This window comes from Lotus japonicus, chromosome 2, assembly GCF_012489685.1.
Source record: "Lotus japonicus ecotype B-129 chromosome 2, LjGifu_v1.2".
NCBI lineage: Eukaryota > Viridiplantae > Streptophyta > Magnoliopsida > Fabales > Fabaceae > Lotus > Lotus japonicus.
Genome location: NC_080042.1, coordinates 75799197 through 75820235, shown reverse-complemented (window position 1 = coordinate 75820235; position 21039 = coordinate 75799197). Strand labels below are relative to the sequence as shown.

The following is a 21039-nucleotide window of genomic DNA, read 5'->3' as shown; positions in this document are numbered from 1 at the left end:
CTAATCAAATCTAAAATTTAAAAATGTATTTTTTTATTAAGGAGAAATAAGGTAAGGAAAAATCAGGGCACATGTGGCAAGTGGGGCCAAGGAGAAAGAGCTTACATGTAAAATATTAGGTGAGAATTAATCTGGGAGCGACACGTCACTAACTTGGCTTGTGAGAGCGACACGTCATGCTAGAAGTTGTTATTTTCTAATATATATTGATTGATTGATATTGATATTGATATTGATTGATATTGATTGATCCCCTATTAAATTTTTGAAACATTTACTAGTATCATTTTTCATATATACCCCTTAATTACATTTATTGAAGTTTTATAATTCCAAGATATTGATTAGCACTCATATTTCATTCTCTTTAAAGGCTACCCAATACAAATTAAAGGTAAAAGGGAAAAAGATTATGTAAACTTGTTTGGTTAAAAACCTTCATATGTATCTCCATTCTCCAACACTAAACAACCTATGATATACACCATGTCCGCGTGTATATTTTTGCTAACCTTGTATTCCAAACATTTGGAATTTGGCTGCGACATTGTTTGTGACATTCAACAAGTTGGGTTGATGCTTTTGCCCCTGATCTCTACCGTACCTTATATGATCAGACAATAGTAGATATCTTCATCAAAGCACTGCTACCATGCATTATCAGTCAGAATCCTAGTTTGGCAGCAATTAGTTAGTTGTTTTTAGTTGGCTGGTTCCATTATTGGGGCTGCGTTTACCAAATAATGCACTAGAACTTTTTTGTTTTTTGTTTAATAGAGGAATGTTAGTTGTTTTTAGTTATCAGTAATTGATTGATCGATCAATCAATATCAATATCAATATCAATCAATATATATTAGAAAAGAAGAACTTCTATCAGACTGATTTACTGACGTGTCATTCTCACGTTAATTCTTAGTGACGTGTCATTCTCTCACGTCAATTCTCATAAAAAAAATTCATGTGTCATTCTCATAAAAAATATATTTTTAAATTTTAGATTTGATTAGGATTTATGTTGTTTATTTTATCTTAATTTATCTTATTATTTATTTTTAGAGTATTAATTAATTTTTATGGTATTTTTATTGAATTTTCGGATTTTTAATTAATTCAGGATTTTATGAATTTTTATTGTGATTTGCTAGATTTTTGTAGTTTTTATCTATCTTTATTTATTACCTTTTTAAATTTAAGATTTAATTAGGATTTAAGTTGTTTATTTCTTGATTTTATCTTAATTTATCTTATTATTTATTTAATGTTAATTTCAGGAAATATTTTATTTTATTTGAGTTATTTTTAGAGTATAAATTAATTTGGATTTAGGATGTTTATTTTTATCTTAAATTAATTAATACTCTAAAAAAAACCTCACGTGTCATTCTCAGGTTAATTTTCATCAAAAAAAAGTTCACGTGTCATTCCATGTGATAGATTCTCTTATGTTGTGTTATTTTATCTAGAAACCGACTTTTAAAAGATTTGTCCTAATTATCTAAGATTTACCTAGATTACTCCTTACTAAATTTATTTCCAAAACAAATCTTGAAGCCGTTTTTATTATCTCTTTAAATTAGGAAATGTCTCAAGCCTAATTTACTACATATCTACAGGAATCCCGTGATTTCTCCTTTTATTCTTTCTCATGATTCACAATATAAAAAAAAATGAAAAAAGGTGATGAATAGAAGAGAAGGGTGCTGCCATGGTGTGTTGGGTTGTAGAGGAAAGGGTAAAGAAAAATGAAGAAGATGATGTTGTGAGGGAGAGGAGAAAAACACGAGAGTGAGAGTGAGAGATGTAAGTGAACGGGTGAGAGAGTTAGAGGGTGTTGTGAAAGGTTTTGTGACGGATTATTTTCGTCACCAATTAGTAGCCTATATTTTATGAATTAAATAAGTGACATGTCAGAATTTCCGTTTGGTCAACTAACAGAGATGGACAAAAGGGCTTCAATCTACCGTTTTAGATAGATGAGGGACCTTGACCGCACGTTTTAAACACAGAGGTGCAGACCACACATTTGTCAAACATCGGGGTCTAAACTAGAATTAAGCCTTAATGAATATATGAGCCGGCTAATCTTGACCCTATGAGCCAAATTTCATTAATTGTGTGAATATTGGAGATAGGTGATAGCAGGAACCAAAATACAAATTTTGCAGCATTGAATTTTACATGAATCTAAGTGGACACTTAATTAGCGTAGCCACCATGTATCACGATCATCATGAGTGCGGGTGGCACAAAACTCAAACAAGAGAACTTGAGCTCCAACCTCATTGATGGCCCTTCTTGGACCCATTGATCCTCTGCAAAGAGGGCAAGTGGGGTTCTTGAAACCAAACCATGTATCCAAGCAATCTCTGTGAAAGAAATGGTCACATCTCAGCACTCTAATCTCCTCTCCTCCTTCAATTTTGCTGAGGCACACAGCACAATCAATCTCTTCTTCCTCTGAACCAATTAGGTTGGGTTCATAAAACTGACACATGCCCTGTTCTTGTTCCTCTCCAATTATTGGGAATTGAGAACCATGGAGGGTGTAGAAGGGATAATATAGAAGAAAATCAAACACCCATTTGAGATGAGTATAGAGTAGAGTTAAGTACTTCATGAGCATGATAAAGGTGTGAGCTAGAGAAAGAAAGAATTGTATATAGGAATCTGATCAGAACACTATTTTGCTTTGAGGAAAAGATGCAACGTTTCGGGGATATTTATAATCACGGAAACAGACAACTTCAATGGGTGGGATGCAAATAGCCAAATACTAAATCCTACGCGTGAATGTAATTTACTTCAACTTGAGTAATATGATATATACACATCTCATTTTTTAAACACTTCATTTCCACCTTTTTTTATTTATATCTCTCTCATCTTATCATCTATCACATCTCATATTTTATCTCTCTTACTTTTTCTTTTCTTCCTATCTCTCTCACCATTCCAACTCTCCACCTCAAAAGAGAGGTGTGGATGAAACATTACCCCTTCAACTTGAATGGATAAAATTAAACCTACAAAAAAAAATTGGTGAAGCTCACAATAATGCCAACACCAAATAAAAAATGTATTTATTTCTCACTTTATAGTGCTAGCAGAATCTTTATATTGGATACCAATTTGTTTTTAGTCCTTGAAATCAATTTTTTTCATCCAAAAAGAAGGTTACAATGAAAATAACACAAAAAAAAAACTGTGAGACTCAAAAATTGTTAGTCAACAACTAAAAAATGTATTTATTTCTATGTTGGTTATCAAAATGAAGAGCTTCTTAGTGATGCATGTGATGAAAACAATGATCATTCTGCTACACCAAGGTTTGAGAAGTTTCAGAAGGAAGATATGACACAAAATCTTATAGATGGAAGGGGTTTTTAGAACTACTTTTGTTAGTACTGGATGAAAAACTTGACGTCAAGAATTAAAAACGTGACGTTTGATATATTAAGGATAAAAATGAGAATTTTTTAAAAAAGACTAAAAATGAAAATAAAGTATATTATTAGCACAAAAACCTATTTAAGCCTTTTTCTAACATCAATTATCCACACAATTATTTCTCTTCTCATTTTATGGTGTCAAACTACCTATCAATTTTTTTTTCTCACCTTTTTTTTTTCTACTTATCTTATTTCTTCTCTCTTTCTCAACAACAAAACAAAACATTAATACGCAATCTTTAATTTCGCAGTGCAATGATAAGATTCTTGCTAGTTGCTATGGCTGCTAGTGTAAGTGTAGTCACCACCGCCCACCGGAAAACAGTACCGTGTGTTTTAGGTTTTAGGCCGTGACGGATCCAGAAATTTAATGATGTGAGGGCAATATATACTTATAATTCGTAACAACAAAAATTAACATATACTATTAGAAGTGAAGACATTTTTTACCAAAGCGGAAATAAGTGAAAACATTTTTTACCAAAGAGGTCATAAAAAATCATGCATTTACTACTCAAATGAGGGCATAGGGAACATAAAAAACCACATACTTTAGTACTTAAATTTTTTTCAAATGATTATCTCCAAAGTCAAGTGAGGGCACTTGCCCTCATATCCTTCAACTTGTATCCGTCCCTGGTTTTAGGTGAGAAACCCCGAAGCATAAAAATCACTATTTTTTATAAAATATATATTAAAAGGTTGAAACTATTAAAAATTAAATATATATATATATATAATAATAATTTTGGTGTGGTTTTTGTTTACTTTTCATTTTTTTATGGTTTTTATTTTTTCTCTTCATTTATTTTCATTTTAGGCCTAAAAAAGTTTGCGGTCCCTTATTTTATACATAGATTAGAGTTTAGCACTGATAATCAGTTTTTCTAGTTGTAGTCCATACATTTTCACAAAAGTTTGCGAATCAATTTCTTTTTTATTCATAGAAAAGATTGAATATAATCAAAATTATTTATGAAAGTATAATTAAACTAAAATCTTAAAAAAAAATAGGCAGTCACCAGCATTTGCCATAATTTACAAGAATATTCTATAATCTTAGTAAGAGAGGGAAGAGTTAAAGATTTACCCCGTGTGAGATATCTCCTAAATGCTGTTGAGAACTAACAAAATTTGCATCATCAAATAATGTGTCTATTCTTGCTATCTCTCTCACACTCCCATGAAAAAGAAGGAAGGATGGGAAAAAAGAACATGGAAAACGGATAAAAGGGAAAATGCGTGGAGATATAATGAGAACAAAAATTCTATCAACATCCTGTTAGAATATAATATAAAACTATTAAAGTGACTCTTACCCAACAGCTTAAGCTTTTGGGATAAGTGGTTATTTGACATGGTATCAGAGTCTCTATGACCGAGAGGTCTAGAGTTCGATCCTTACTCCCCTCACTTTCTAATTAAAAAGTGGAATTTAATTAAGCACATGGTAGGTGGGCCTGTGCAGTTATCCACGCTTCAAGCCCAAAGAGCTCTTGCGTGAGGGGGCGTGTTAGAATATAATATAAAACTATTAAAGTGGCTCTTACCCAAGATGAGCTTCAACTTGAGATTGATAGGGAGAAATGAGAAATACACAGCCTGATTAATAGGAAAGAAGAGAAAGATAGAACAATTATGTGAAAAGGAAAATTAGATGTGAATATTTGGAATTTGATATTAGAATTTGAGTTAAATCTACTTCTACTTCAAAAGCTAGTTTATAGTTTATAGGTGATGTTGTACTACATTTTATAAAGATTAGTTTAGATATATCTTTAATTAATGTGAGATTTCTCAATACAACTTAATTAACGCACTGATTTTGTAATGTAGGTTTAAAAAAATGTTAAATACAATTGTCGCAGTTTCAAAATGTCACAACTATGTATAGTCTACCTACATGGACGTAACTTTGTGACGGTTTCAAATTGACATAATTATTTGCTTTTTTATAATTATATATATAATTTGTAGCGATTAAAAATGACATTAAAACATGTATGTGACACTGTCCGAATCCATGTATCGGGACTCTTATTTAGTGGTACGTAGGAGAATACACTACATAGGATTCTTCCGTTCACGACACCATGAGCCACGTTTTTCTGGTGAGTGAGAAATCATGAAACATGAAAATTGCATTTGTAAAAATGAAGTTGATCCTAGTCCATGAAATATCAGTGAAATGTACATACATGTTGGCCTACCGTAATTTTATGTGGCTAGCATTTGATCGGTCGTTATATATCACTATCTATTTATATAGTGTAAAACATAAATTGATTCGTTATTAGAAATTTAAACCTAATGTCACATTTAGCCCAATATCATCGAGGGTTAGTATTTTTCTAGTCTTCAAGTCAGGGCCGGCCCAACACTAAATGAGGCCTAAAGCGAACTTTAATGAAAGACATTTTTATCTAATTATTTTTTATTTAACATGTCTTATTTATAAAAATTTGAGGCATTTTATTTTTATTTGAGACCTTGTTTACAAAAACATGAGGCCTTTTTTTACTTAGTAAAATTTATTTATTTTTGGAGGCCTAAAGCCCTAACTTGGGTCGCTTGGCCCTTGGGCCGGCCCTGCTTCAAGTTATAGAGATGCATCTAAATTGGTCATTGAAAATGTTTCACATATCTTTTGTCCCTCAACATTTTTTATTTGAAATAAGAACACGTGATGTTATAAAGCATCTACAACTTATTTTTTGTCTAGTCACCGGCCCATGTGGTAATCTTAGTCAAATGTAGGTTGTCATCGCGGACATTTTACATCCATTTTGATCAATTTTGGCCTATTCTCCTCTTCCTCCTCCCCTTCACCCAGACTCTAACACCACCTCATGTGGCGGCGGCCATAACACTCCACCATTTTCCAATATTTTGGTAGGACACCAGAAGATATCCTGAGAAGGAATACTTTGACTTTCAAATGGCATAGTAGAATGATAGATTGATAAATCTTCTAAAGGTTTGACAGTTTGATTTTTTCCTGCCAAAACCATTTGCTACCTTTTTCTTAGCTTCGAATTGCTCCCTTTCTTTCCTTCACCAAGAGCATGAAGCCAGACATTCGTAATAGATGAGTTTTGACATGCCAATTCAGACTTCTTCAACCTGCACCTGCCCCCCTCCACCCCTCTCCTCCCAGTTCCCCCATATCCCTCTCATCTCCTCTAAACCTCCACCTCCCCTACTATGTTCAATTGATCAATTCCAACGGTGGGTTGGGCTGTCAAAAAATAGACTCACGTTGATCCTGATCTAACTTGGCTCGACCCATATAACTTATGAGGTTAGTTGGATTCGTGCTGGGTTGAGCCAGATTAATTTGTTTAATAAAATAGGATGGGCCGCACTAACTAATAGGGCTTTTGTACCCAACTGGTATAATTTATTTTGAAAATTACAGTTTTGGGTACTTTTTTTTATTTACCAAATTAGTATAAATCGCCACTGTCAGTGGCGATTCTATTTTTTTTTTTACTTTTTTAAAGAATCACCAATGCTATTGACGTTTTTTTTTTTTTTCGTTTTTTACATAAATCGCCAACCATGTTGGCGTTTTCTCTTCTTTTCTTTTTAAAATTTTTTTTTAACTTAAAATTGCCAACATAGTTGGCGTTTTCTTTTTGTTCCTTTTATTTATTTATTTTTCTTAAAATCGCCAACCCAGTTGGCGTTTTATACCTTTTGTTTTTTCCTCCAACCTTTTTCAAATCGCCAATCATGTTGGTTTTTTATTTTATATTTTTTTAATATATTAAGACCCTATAAATATGCACCTTCCTAAGCATATGAAAATCAAGTGTCGGAAGAACCTCGAAGGCAACGACCCCAACGTGTGCGGAAAAAAATCCATTGCTGCTCGACTCCACAATAAAAAATAATTTTCTCTTGAACTAAATTATGTAATGCATATGTTTATTTTTAAATATCAGTTCAAATATTTATGATCAAAGTGTTGCAAAAGTGAGTAATGACACAAAATTGTGTGTGAGTATCAATTGATTAAATATTATTCTAAATTTCTAATTACTATTTTTAAAAAAATTAAAAAAAACAACAAGAAGAAAAAGCCAACTGTGTTGGCGATTTTAAGAAAAAAAAGAAAATAAGAAAACGCCAACTATGTTGGCAATTTTAAGTAAAAAAAAAAATTTAAAAAGAAAAGAAGAGAAAACGCCAACCATGTTGGCGATTTATGTAAAAAACGAAAAAAAAAAAACAAAAACGCCAATAGCATTGGCGATTCTTTAAAAAAGTAAAAAAAAAAATAGAATCGCCACTGACAGTGGCGATTTATACTAGTTTGGTAAATAAAAAAAAAGTACCCCAAAGCTGTAATTTCCAAAATAAATTATACCAATAGGGTACAAAAGCCAACTAAGAGTCCAAGGCACAACCCAAAACTAACCCTAAATTCAAACCACATACACTCCTCTTGAAGCAAGCACCAACAACCAACACAAATTTGGCACCCCTTGTGCCTTATTAATGTTATTTTGGATTATGAAAAAAAAACATCATTCTTTAGCTCCTCCAAACCTCTAGAGACATAAATCACCGCTTCACCGCATCGATACCTCTGCAACTCCATTGTGAGTTCAATAATCCCTAATAGTTCCACTACAAGTTGGATTTTCAAACTTATCGCGTAGGATGCTTATGAATTTGTCACGCATAACTTAAAGGATTAAAATCGTTCATTTTAAATATCAAGAAGTTAAATCATAGAATTGTGATATAGTGCAATTCTTAATTTAACTATAGCTAGAGAGACCCTACAAACGATGGCTATGTTTGTATCCAGCCTAATACCACCAAATGTTTCTGACAAGTCAAAGAGCAAGGGATGGTACGGGACACGTTGACTTGTGCCTCAGAGTCATGTACTTGCATGCTTATTATATATGTTCTGAATCTGATACAAACAACAAACACAAATTCAAGATTTTGTCTCGTAGACTTTCAGCCACTGCCCTTATAATTTCCCACGAACTGACGAGTGATGGAGTGAAGTGCATGACATAATTGAGATAAGGATCCATCTCCAGCGGACACCAATCATAAGGAAGCACTGCACATTGATGAAATGCATGATTATTGCGAAGTGTAATTGAGCAAGATGCATGATTACCAAAAAGCTATATAACTTCATATGGAAAATGATTTCCCAATCCACACCATTCAATCAACATACATTTTAGCGGTAAAAAACTGTTAATAATATTGTATTGAGTTAAAAAAAACATTATCAATAACTAATTTATGAAAAAATCATTCTGGCTTTTAGATTTTAATAGTTATTTTTACGGTAATGCATATTATTGATGATTAGAAACTAGGAAGAAAAAAAATTCATTTATCACATGAGTGTTAATCTCGTCAGAGTTTAAATATTAAAATTGTATTTATATAGAGCCACCCAGCTGATAAAGAGAATGCATTGCTCTTTTATTGAATAAACTAAAGATGTGGCTAAAAATATAGGGCACTGCTATATTGTGGATTATGCTAATTAGAATTGATTCATTTATGAATTATGTTTTTATAATTACTAACGTTTAGTATATGATATTTACAATATATTTTTATATGTTAAAATTACTTAAGAGCTAGAGAAGCCATTTTAAAGAAACAATATATAAGGAAAGTAATTTAAAGTATTCCATTAAACATTAAGGTATACATGGTAGGAGGAACAAAAAAGGGGAAACAATAACATAAACCGATTACTAAATAACTATGTAAATACATGCAACCTTTCCAATTCTTCTCCTTTCTGGTAATATGCTACTTTTAGAAGAGAAGACAACCATCTGCAACTTAAACCGCCATCATGTCCAATCACCACTTGCTTCAATGCGCACAAAAGGAAATTCTAAAAGTGGCACTGTAAAATCAGCATCAGCATCCCATGCATAAAGACAAGTATAGGTGCCACCACCACTACATAGTAATAACTACATATAATAATGATCACATGCTTGTGTTTGCATGGATAAAACTCACTATTTGCTGAACGGAGCTGGCTATGTCTTCAGCAGTGAACCTTGAATCACCAGCCACCTGCAGAAACATCAAACTTTATTTAATTTATGTTTTTGCTTGAAGACTAATCAAAGTGGCTTCCAGACAAGCATGTTTGTATCAACTTATTTTTCTTCAGAATCAATTTTAACACTCAGAAAACTACTATGTAATTACTGTCACATACTTCTAAGAATTGATTTTGACTTTAAATTCAATTTTAATTTTTTTTTCCAAACATGCACTTAGTGTACGTGCCTTGACATTGAAAGAATAAAGAACTGTTTGTTCAATGGTGGTGATGTTGGTGTGAAGGATAATGAGCTGAAGATCTTCAAGTGCAGCAATGATCTTGATCAACTGTCCAGGCCTTCTTCTTGATAAGATTTTGATCATCGCGTCGAATCCGAGAAGCTTCACTTCTACATCTGCCAAAAGAGACTTGCTCTCTGCGGTTTCTTCTCGAAGTCCTCCACCACTCTCCATCTCCACAAGCTGCTTCATCTGGTCATTTACTGGCAAAGGTGGAGAAAAGAATGGAGGCTGTTGCTGTGTTGCTGGTGCAGCTGCCAGAGCAGCTGAATTTTCTACCTGTCTTGATTGTGCTTCTCCGAGAAGTCTCCTCCTCTTCTGTGATTCCAAACATTGAAGAAGTTGTTCCAATTCCCTCACAAACTCTATAGCTCCCCCTATTATAGAAGCTTGATCACCCTTTATAGATACATAAAAAAAAATTAAAAAGAGAAACAAAAAATCAAGAGGGTGTAACAAAATTTGTAGAGTTAAAGTAGAGTAACATATGTACTAGTGGGTCCACAAACCCATTTGGCTTCAATCATCCTTATTTATAATTTTTTGCGGTTTTTCAGAATACTTATCTTATATTGTATGTTTGTAAATCCTGAATCTAGCTAGAGACAATTAATTTTGAGAAGAAACTTTAACATTAGCTTATGAGTTTCATAAATGATTATTAAAAAAAAAGTTAATCCAAACATGAACAATATACTAGATGGAGAGCAAAATTTAAATCTCAAGTCCAATAAAAAAAATAGGGTAGTGCAATAGCTTCTACATGTTAATTTCTTTTTCAGTGTTTTGAATTGTATATCAACTGTACTTCTCCATTTTTAAGGATTGTAATTCATGTAACTGAATGAAACTGCACCGAAATTGTGAGAGCAATTCAAACCCCTTTTTTCATTGCTATGTATATATTATTTATTTATTCTCAGAATCAATTTTGTCACGCGGACGTTTTTCCACATAATTGATTCTGTTTTTAGAATTAACTTTAGAAGGATTTCGAAATATGCTCATAGGGACATATTGACATACCCTTTGGACGTATGAACCAGGCATGAGGGATCTAAGGACACGAAGATGCTCATTCATTTGCTTCCTCCGGTTCCTCTCAACAGCGATGTGGGTCATGCGCTGGCTCTCAACTTCCTCAGTTGTCTTAACGCTTCTCGGTCTCTTCCTCTTGTTCTTGTTTTCCTGCACATTACTCTTCTGAACCTGCTGATCTTCATGACCAACAAACTGATTCTGATGCTGATGCTGCTGCACCGAGTTGTTGTCATCAGGAGTGGTTTCTTCTTCATCTTCTCTGATGATGATTCCCTCTTCTTCTGCCCTCGACGTGTCGTCCACGCTCACCAAGTTATTGAACCTCTCATCATCATTTTCAGCTTCTTCTCCTTCACCATTTGGATTCACCATCAAGTTTTGGTCCTCCATCTTGTCGTTCAAGACAGGGAACTTGAGAAAATAAACCGGGTCGATACCGGATTCTTCGCAGTTATCCTTGCCTTGGTGGTTCAAGGCCAATTTGGGTCCAAAATCTGCAAACTGCACCACATCAGCGAAACTCAGCTTGTCGAAACCACCAGCTCCTCCATAAAACCCTCCTGGGGATGATGTTATTTGTGGCGGTGGTTGTGTTTGTGGCATGTAGTCCATGACCATCCCACTGTTGTTGCTGTTGTTTTCACCTGAAGTTTCGCCGATTCGAAACTTCATTTGTGGATACAGATTGTTATGATGATGTTGATGAGATGAGTAGTCATGAAGTGGGTTGAAACTTGGAGGCATGGGTGGTGCCTGCAGTGATTCAAAGTTGGAGCAAATCAACATGGTGATGAAAAGATCTAACATGTAAATTTTGAGTGGAGCCAAAAATATAAAAAGAGAGAGGTGTGTGTTGTACCGAATAGTTGTGATCTTTCTCCATTATTGTTATCTTATAAAGAAGTTGACTTTAATGGAAACAAATCCTACCACACCCTCCCTTGGTGTAAGACAAAACCTTTCACTTGAGGGCCCTCCACCTGAACTAGTAGTATTTGTAAATCTACTAGCTAGTTAAACATCAAACATCATGTTAATTAAATTAAATCACTGAGTGTGAGAAAAAAATCATAAAATTAGTCCTTATATCTTATGTATATACAAGAGAATGTAAATGATTATCGGACATACTGATTCAAGTGACATAAAAATTGACATATGTGTTAGCGGCAGTTTTTAATTGCAGCTCATATGGCTTGAATCTATATGAACTCATCATAAGAGATTAATCATATATATGTACATGCAATAATAAGTAAATGAAAGAGTTAGAAATCAAACCTGTGTTGTGGAGTGAGGGAAGGAGACAAGGGTGAAAGTGAAGTTGGGACTTGTGTAGTAGAGTTAGAACAGAACCATGAAAGGCAGTGTACCCTACAATAGTAGACCGCCAGAAGAGGACAGTGGTGTTTTTATTATTCAAGTTTTTTTGTGATCCGATATATATAATATGTGGGGAGCGCTGGGGTTGGGATTTGACTTTGTTGGTGGTCACACAAAATGACAGAGAGAGAGAGATCTAGAGAGAGAAGAGAGAGAGAGAGAGAGAGCCTATAAGGTAATTGATTAAGGATGATTGAGTTTGCACCTCACAGGTGATCACCTCCTTTTATTAATGTTTGTCACAAGCTACCAACGCTCTTGAGGTTACTTTACCGCTTTGTATCATGTGTTAACCCTGAACATTTTACACTTTTTGTTATCTAACCTTTCAACTTTGAATATTCAATTTAGTGTCCCATTCATTCAGCTATCTAATGTAGCTAGGCCCGAATTTGTTAAGGGCATGACTTCATCACATGCATGGCCGCAGGGATAGGAGTAGTTTCCCAAAGATGGACAAGAATTTATGCATTTTTTCATTAGTTATTGTTTGCAGATCAGATCTCATAGTTTCATCCTTAAATCACCTCACACGTACTGTGCATTTTAGCACTGCTAATGATACTTGAACACTCAAATAAGGTAAATATCCATTTTCTTTTTCTCTATCTCTCTTATCTTACATATTCATATATGTTGCATCAATTATTTTTCTATCTTCTCTTTTTTTCTCACTTTAAATGTATGTTCACTACAAGAAAAACATCATTAGTGTCGATCGAAAACCAACACTAACGATGCAAAAACATACACTTTAGCTTATTTACTGTCGGCAACAAGGTTAACTATAAAAGGCTCAAAGCTGAAGCTAACACTTTGCAACGACCTCTTGATCACGTTACAATCTAGCGTCAATCAAGCCAAGCTTTATATATTAGTGTCAATCGTATAGGTCGATAATACTTTAATAATGTTAGTGTCTGCGATAAAGCTATATCATTTTAACACATTTCATGTACTTATGTGGTACATATACCACTAACAATACATAAACCCATCAAACACCCAAGTTTATTTCTATATCTCACTTTTAATCATATCAAGTAATTTATCACATTCATCATTTTTTTCTCACTCTAGTGTCCATAAGTCTAGGAAACATTTTTCATTCATTTTAATACATAGACCACCAACAATACATAGGCTCATCAAACACTCAAATTTTATATCTATCTCTCACTTTTTATCACGTGACATTATTAATCACCTTCACCACTTCTTTTATTTCTCACTCTAGGTGTCTACATTCCCGGGTGTTATACTAAACATTTTTCATTCATTTCTTCTATTGGTTTTTATTAATACTAACATTTTCAATAAAAGACAAATTAAACTACATTAATTATCTTAAATTTTACAACTCACAAAAGAAAATAATCAATTTAGAAAAAATAAGCATGCACCTTTATTATACTAGTAAAAACAAGGATGAACATAATTAGCTCAGAGGGACCACATAGTCCAATCTAGAGCTACTAGAGTGCAATTAAATAAATTATTTGAGTACTATACCTTGACTTGACCAACTCCATTAAAAATATCTTGTCTTTATTTGTTCATAGATTTCTAAATAATATTTCATTGAAATTTCAGTGCCAGACGATTTGATCAAAAATAAAATAAGCTTTGCTAATTCGAATTGACTTCCTAGAAAAAACAAAATCAAATTATTACAACTTCTAACTCTTTCGTAGAGGACAGATTACCAGTAGTGAAATACCTGCCTAAATATTTGATTGTAATTTATACCACAATGTTGACAAAAAAAGAATAAGAAGGAAAAACTAAGTTTTAAGGCGTCACCAACAAAGACAAAAATTGAATCCAAAGATGAAAAAAGAAAATTTCCTATGAAAGGGACAACAAATATTTATCATCCCAAATTATGTCAAACTCTCCAAAACCAAACTCTTTGCATCTAAACAAGTTTATTGGTATACAGTTAGTAATTTTGCTATATCAACTCAGCCTGTTTGCTGATAAAGATTTTCTTCTAGAAATAATCTCAGATGCCCAACTTTTTCCTATTTCAGTTTGAAACTTCCCTGAAGGACAAATAAAAAATGAGGACGTTGACAAAGGTTCAACAAAAGATATGATGAGCATTTTCATTTATAATTAAGAAAAGATTCAATTCTACCTGCAGTTGAAAGGAAAAATTCGTCTAATACTTTTCCATGTTCTGCCACAAGGAACAAAATCAATTGAGAGATTAGCATTGCAAAGTATATCATGAAGAATATTCAGTAAAAGTTGCATTGATTTTAGGAAGAAGAATTAAACATATTTAATTTAACCCTAATCAAAATGCTGGACTGAGTTGAACTATTTACAGAAATCCAAACTTGATTCACAGGCCACAAGCAAATGTATCTATCTATAACTTACCCATTTCATATTCCAGCGCTTGTAGAATCATTTCAACCTGATCAGAATTCAGAGGACAAGAGAATGGAATTAGAAATCAACCACTAGATCAGGATATCACAGCTCCAGAGATGCATGATATGATGCAATAAAAGGGCAAATAATCGCACTTTATCTTCATGAACTTTAGCCTATTTCAATTTACTACAAAAAGTTATAAATATATTCTGCTTTGATAAAATTGAATACTGGTACAGACTTCATAAATTATAACAAATGCATATTTATTGCTTCTTGATGTCCAATAGAAATATTTAATTACCCTGTTCTGTTCATATTTAGCCAAGATATATTCTATAATAAGTAATAACTAAAACTTCAAATAACTTGTTATTTTGGTGCAAACCTCTTTGATGGTAGTAATTAATATGGCTTTATATGCAGGATTAAAGTCTTAAACAGCTTAATTAAGCACTTATAGCAATAAGTAGTTATTCATAAGCGAATTAGATATGCTTATTGAAATAAGCTCAAAATAAGTTATATGTAGTGGTACGATACACATTTATTCATAAGCTAATCTTAGCAGCTTATAGTTAGGTCATAAGCTAGTTATATAAGCTCTCACAAACACTTGCATAGGTTTACCAAAAGAGGCCTAATTATATTGCACTTTTCTAAACCGATAAAATCATAATTGTGCAAAGAGTCGAATGTTCCCTTTGAGGCTGTTTACAGACATCCTACACCCTCAATTAGATGGAATTGTGGACCCAAATGTCCCCCAAGTGGCCAAGTCCAGACCAAAAGCCCAGCAAGCACATTCTTGTAGGACTAAGAGCCCGTTTGGATGCAGACCAAAGAGAACTTATTGGAGCTTTCTAGTGCTCTTTTTAGTAGATAAGCTCCAATAAGTTTCTTTAGTCCGTATCCGAATGGGCTCTAAGCTGATCAACGGGTGAGGAGTTTAAGGTAGAAGACAGAGAAGGTGGATGGATTTGTGGAGCCAAATGTCCCACAAGTGGCTAAGCTAGGCCAGCTGAATGTAAGGGAGTTTGAAGACAGAGAAGATGGATGGAATTGTGGAACCAAATGTCCCTCCAGTGGCTAAGCCCGGCCAGACCAAAAGCCCTGCAAGCATATTCTTGTAGGACTAAGCTGATTAAGGGGTGAGGAATGTAAGGGAGTTAAAAGTCAGAGAAAAGGGACGGGTGTTTTACATGAGGGGATAAGACAATATCTGTTTTCTAAGCTTAGAGCTTTGGTCTTGGGGATTTCCTCCAACTCCATAGCTGTGGTGCATGCTGATCTTGTCATCTGTATCTCATTTCAGTTTTCTTATCAATAAAACAGTCTCCATTGTCTAGATAGTAATTGCGCCCTACCAAGTTGGCTGATGCTAGGTCATATTCCTCTCTAGTACTCACTAAAGTAATTTTTTTATACCAGATTTTTCATTTACAATAAAAGAAACATCTCCCAACATCAAGTTTCTAGAGCATCTAATCAACATCATTATCAATCACCAATATTGTTCATGACCCAGATTGGCAACCAACCACTTGAGTCTTTCATAGTAACCATATCCAAAATCAAGCCCAATTGTCAATGTCACCACTCTCAGACTTCAGCATTATCTAAGATATAAGTTTTCTTTGGTTTAATATACTAATGACACTAATTATGAGTGCAATCAAGTATGGGTCCATCTGTATCAGGGACATGCATACCTTGTCAAAATCTTTAACAAGATTAGCCTCCAAAGAAGCATTATTTTCATACTCTGTCCATAGTTCTTTGATCTCTTCAGCTGCAAATAAAACATAAAATCTCACGTAAATTCTTATTCAATGCCAAATTAGGAAGCTCTGAACAAATTTCCAAGAAAAAATCTGCAATACCTCTCATCCCTCCACCAAGAACTTCACACATTTTGTTCAAAGCTTCCTGCTCCATTCTACTCTTTTCAGCCTTGGGCACACCATCAGATGGGGTTATATCTCCGACAATAGCTATTGAATGCAATATCAGACTCAGATTTCAATGTATTATAAACTAGCAACACATTGAAGAAGACTTGATGCTTAGCCAATTTCCTTTTTATCTTTTTCTTAGAAATATAGTTGAGGAAAAACAATGTGTTCAGTAACTAAGTTACAATTCGTGGATGAAAGTCAATTGATCCAACATTCTTTCATGAAATTTTGCCTTCATTGTATACATTACAAACTCTACCTTCCACTGAAAAATAATGTAACTCAATCAGCTTTTGCAAATGTTCATCTAAGCATTCCAGTTAGACATTTCATCCTGTTCAATCATTTGATAAGCAATGTGATAATGTTTGTATAGCAACATTCAATATGTTATTAATCCACTGATTATCATTAAGGCGGAGAACAGATTTATACAAAATTAACTAAGTCATGAATGATGAAAATCTTCTGCCTAAGAATAGATAAGCACGACATGAGATGAACACATACTCATCTTTGAACAATTATTGCAGCTTGCGACAACAAGAGTCACAAATTCAAGCTAAAGTGGCCCGAGGAGACTACCAATTATTGCAGCTTGCGACAACAAGAGTCACAACCCAGACATTTCAAATAATTTGCATTTTTTCAATTCAACCCCCATACAGCTAGTAAATCACCCAATGCAAAATTTCCCGCTAAGATTTAACACAATTAACTGCAGAAACAGTTCAGTAGAGAGAAATCGACAGATACCTTCTGCAATGTCATGCACAAGTGCTATTTTGATACATCTGAGCAGCAGGAAAAAAAAGTTTAGCGAGAAACTCAAGGGGATTACATAAAACAAATTCAGTAAATATAAATAGCAGGAATTATGGGTAAGTAAACAAAGTTAATTACACAAACAAACATAGATCTGTAGGGGTAAGGAAATTTGTGACCAAAATCAGCAATGTGAGTTATAAATATACTGGCCAACACTATAAGACAGAACACTCACTAGGGAAAGCATAATGATCAGAGTGCTTAGTTTACATATTCTTATACCACCTAAACTGAGTAAAAACATTACAAATCTCACGTGCAAGGAAATCTTCCTAATCTGGAATAACAAGTACCTAGCAGCTTCACAAAAATTATTAGAGCCTAGGGGGGCAAGCTTGAACAAAAACTATGAAACAGGCAATTCATTGTCCAGCCACAATTTAATGCCAAATAGAAGGGCCAACCTTTTTGGACCGTTAAGGATTATATGGCCGACCAGGCTGCAAACATCTCGCCAAGCACACGCAGATATTAGTCAGCCACCCACTTAGGAAAACGTCCAGATTCATTCCCTCTGGTCTTATTCTACGTTTCCTTGGTTCCCTCTCCCCCATCTAATTGTAATTACGTGATCCCCTCCTCCGCATAAATGTAATCGCATGATCCTCTCTCCCTCATTAATCACCATTCAGGAGGCCATAACTATATACAGGAGCCCTCATACTTTGTATTGACATGTTCATGTAAGAGTTTTAAGGCAAAGCAATATACATTAAGTTTGACCGACTTCGTTCTTAGGGCTTTTACGTGAACACTTTTATATTTAATATTTTGTTAAATAATTGCAAATCAGTGAAATTATGCTCGAGAATGGACCACCAGTTGCATGATTAGGCCCTTGCTTTAAGCCAATGTCTCTAGCTGCAAGAGTTGTTTTCTAATTTAAGTTGTTCTTTCTGAGAAACACGTGACCTTAAAGCAAGCTCATAACATTAAAATGTTTCTGAAACCAATCAGTTATACTTGATTAATAGCTATGGCATTGTTCCCTGCATTGGATAAGTGCAAAAAACATTTAATTTACTATCGAGGTTTTATGGAAATTCAAATATGGTAAACCAAACTGAATGGCCCAAATTACATAGAATAAAAAGGAAAGGCCACAACTACGTAACACAATACACTCCAATAAAACCTTAAAACCTATGTCAAACCGGTCATGCAACCCAAACAGTGTGAACACAGACTCCAACCAAAGTACTCTACTTTCACAGTTTCACTTAATCATGGAATCCAAGTATGCATCACACAAAATCACAATAGAACAACCAAAGAGACTGACCCGAAACAGAAATAAGCACCACAGTTGTTCAAATAACACAACATGAGAAATTCAAGGTCAAACCTTTCTCTACTCAATCCAGGAACATCGGCAGCAATCAGTGCCATTATAGCCATGCGGTACATATGGTCAGCAATCGATTCAGCACCTTTTATCCCATGATTGACCCATCCTTTCCTCTTCGTGGTCTACAAGTCACACATGTATGGCAACAAGAAACCACATTACTATCCAATCAGTGTTGTTAAACCACTAGTCTACATCCTCAACTTTGTACTAAATATTGTAGCACCATTTTCTTCAGCATGAATAATTAACCAAAGAAAAGGAATGTCACAGGTTCCAAACCCAAATTTGCACATTCGTGACAGATATATAGACATTGGTAAACTAACAAGCTACCAATTGCAGAAAATGCAACAAATTTCATGACATTATGTTCACAAACCAACAGAATCATGGTTCCTTCATCTCTGCTTTGTTTTTTGTCATAGAAATTAATGAAGCTTTTAATAAAAAAAATCAAATTGGGGATTTTAGGATCAAGTATATGCTGCACATTGTTCCAATACACAAACGAAATAGAACGCAGAATTGATGGATCATCTGAAAAAGTGAGTGTTTAATTTTACCTTGAGTCGGTTGCAGAGAGTGAGAAAATCGATGACAGAGGAAGAGGAGTGAGAGTGTTGTTCGGCGGAGGAATGGGCGCGGAGGGAGAGGGAGGGAGAGTGGCGGAAGAGGAGGAGTTTGGGATGATTGGAGGGAGAAGAGGAAGAGCGATGGAGAGGTGGGACCCACAAGCGAGCAATATGTGAATGAATCGCTGCCATTTTCAGAGAGAAAGAAGAAGAAGAAACAGAACAGAGACAGTGTTCGTTTGGTCCGTCGTTGTTGTGGATTGAACCCCCTTATTTTATGGTCTGGTTCTTCAGTAATTGGAAGGAAATATTGGAGACTTGTTTGATTTGGAAAATAATATGTTTTGTTGATATTTAGAAAAAATTTAAAAGAGAACATTTTCAAAAATATTATTATAATAGAAAATCAAAAAATGATGTGAAGCGATGGTGGTGGATGTTGATGGTGATATAGTGGTAGAGATAGGTGGTGTTGGTGGCGAAGTTGGTGCGAGTTGGTGGCGCCGACGATGATGATGATGGTGATGATGGTGGTAGTGGACTAGTGACGATAGTTATGGTGGTGATGATGAGAGTGAAAGTAAAAGATTACAACAAACATGTTTTTAAAAATTAAAAAATGAAAACTATTTGCACAAAAATGAAAGTGAACAAATCAAAACAAACATGCTTTAGAATTAAACTCTTTAAGGTTCAATTGTCGTAAGCAGGTCGATACAAGTTTTGTTGTCCTCTAAGAGATGTAATATTTATGTCGTTCAATAGTTAACAAACTTAAAATGATGGTTTTATAAGAGATTGATTGTTTGTTTATACATGAAAGTATATAAAAAATAATAATTAAATTAATGGAGAAGCAACAGGTATGAGAACTTGTTGGGATTATACTTCATTGAATGACCTTTGTGCATTATAGTAATTCAAATACAAATAAAACCTAAGCATATAATTATCTACATCTTGAACCTACATAATGGATTACTCACGTGAATGGATATACAACAATAACTCTCTACTCCTAAATATGAATTTCTCACATAATTAAGAAAGATCACTATCTTGAAGTTTTGGTTATATATGACTAACAAATTCTAATTCTATTCATTGACATTGGACTTATTAGATGATTAATCCTATTTCAGATACAAGAACATGTAAGCAGCACGCCCAGCTGAAAGCTGACAACTTATAAGCTAGTTGAAAGCAGAAAAATTATCAAGTTAAAAAAAATTGTTTGATAAAACTAACTCTTAAAAAAGTTGAAACTGTAAAATGACATACTTACATAATTCATTCTATTTTTATTATTATTTTATTTACACACATATATATATGATAATAATATTATAATAATTAATTACCACTTTAAATATTTTAATTTAGTTCAAACCGTTCATCATCTCCAATAGTATTATGAATTCCTTAACGTGAAGCCAATTCCTTAGCGGACTACTTGGCTCGTGCAGGGAGCACATTCCTTCGGGTACCCATCTTATTGAGTCTCTCTTTGAAGAGTGTCACAGTATTTTATCCAATATTATGTTTTAATTTAATAAAATAAGCTTATATTTGTCTAAATTAACAAAATATTTTTAAATTTTATAGTAAAATTGAATAGTGATTCTTTCTCAATAAAAATATTTAGGCTTTATACATACAAAAAGAATAATTATGGAATTTTGATAACGTCATAATAAAGGAGAGTAAATTCAATAAGC

At 33.9% G+C, this 21039-nt stretch overlaps 3 protein-coding genes across 3 annotated transcripts; all 3 read right to left on the bottom strand.

Moving 5' to 3' along the window:
• Positions 1 to 2071: 2071 nt before the first annotated feature.
• On the bottom strand, positions 2072 to 2708 carry LOC130735687 (putative RING-H2 finger protein ATL50). The gene has a single exon (XM_057587597.1). The coding sequence runs from the start codon at positions 2624 to 2626 to the stop codon at positions 2204 to 2206; it is 423 nt and encodes a 140-aa protein (XP_057443580.1). The 5' UTR covers positions 2627 to 2708; the 3' UTR covers positions 2072 to 2203.
• Positions 2709 to 9104: 6396 nt separating this feature from the next.
• On the bottom strand, positions 9105 to 12434 carry LOC130739635 (transcription factor FAMA). The gene is made up of 5 exons (XM_057591993.1): positions 12126 to 12434; positions 11704 to 11854; positions 10830 to 11597; positions 9750 to 10202; positions 9105 to 9530 (listed from the first exon to the last, which is right to left on the bottom strand). The coding sequence occupies exons 2-5, from the start codon at positions 11725 to 11727 to the stop codon at positions 9441 to 9443; spliced, it is 1335 nt and encodes a 444-aa protein (XP_057447976.1). The 5' UTR covers positions 11728 to 11854; positions 12126 to 12434; the 3' UTR covers positions 9105 to 9440.
• A 1592-nt stretch (positions 12435 to 14026) lies between these two features.
• LOC130739634 (5'-deoxynucleotidase hdd1) lies at positions 14027 to 19621 on the bottom strand. The gene is made up of 8 exons (XM_057591992.1): positions 19313 to 19621; positions 18744 to 18868; positions 17327 to 17364; positions 16496 to 16606; positions 16325 to 16404; positions 14616 to 14652; positions 14368 to 14409; positions 14027 to 14272 (listed from the first exon to the last, which is right to left on the bottom strand). The coding sequence occupies exons 1-8, from the start codon at positions 19511 to 19513 to the stop codon at positions 14187 to 14189; spliced, it is 720 nt and encodes a 239-aa protein (XP_057447975.1). The 5' UTR covers positions 19514 to 19621; the 3' UTR covers positions 14027 to 14186.
• Between the last annotated feature and the right edge of the window lie 1418 nt (positions 19622 to 21039).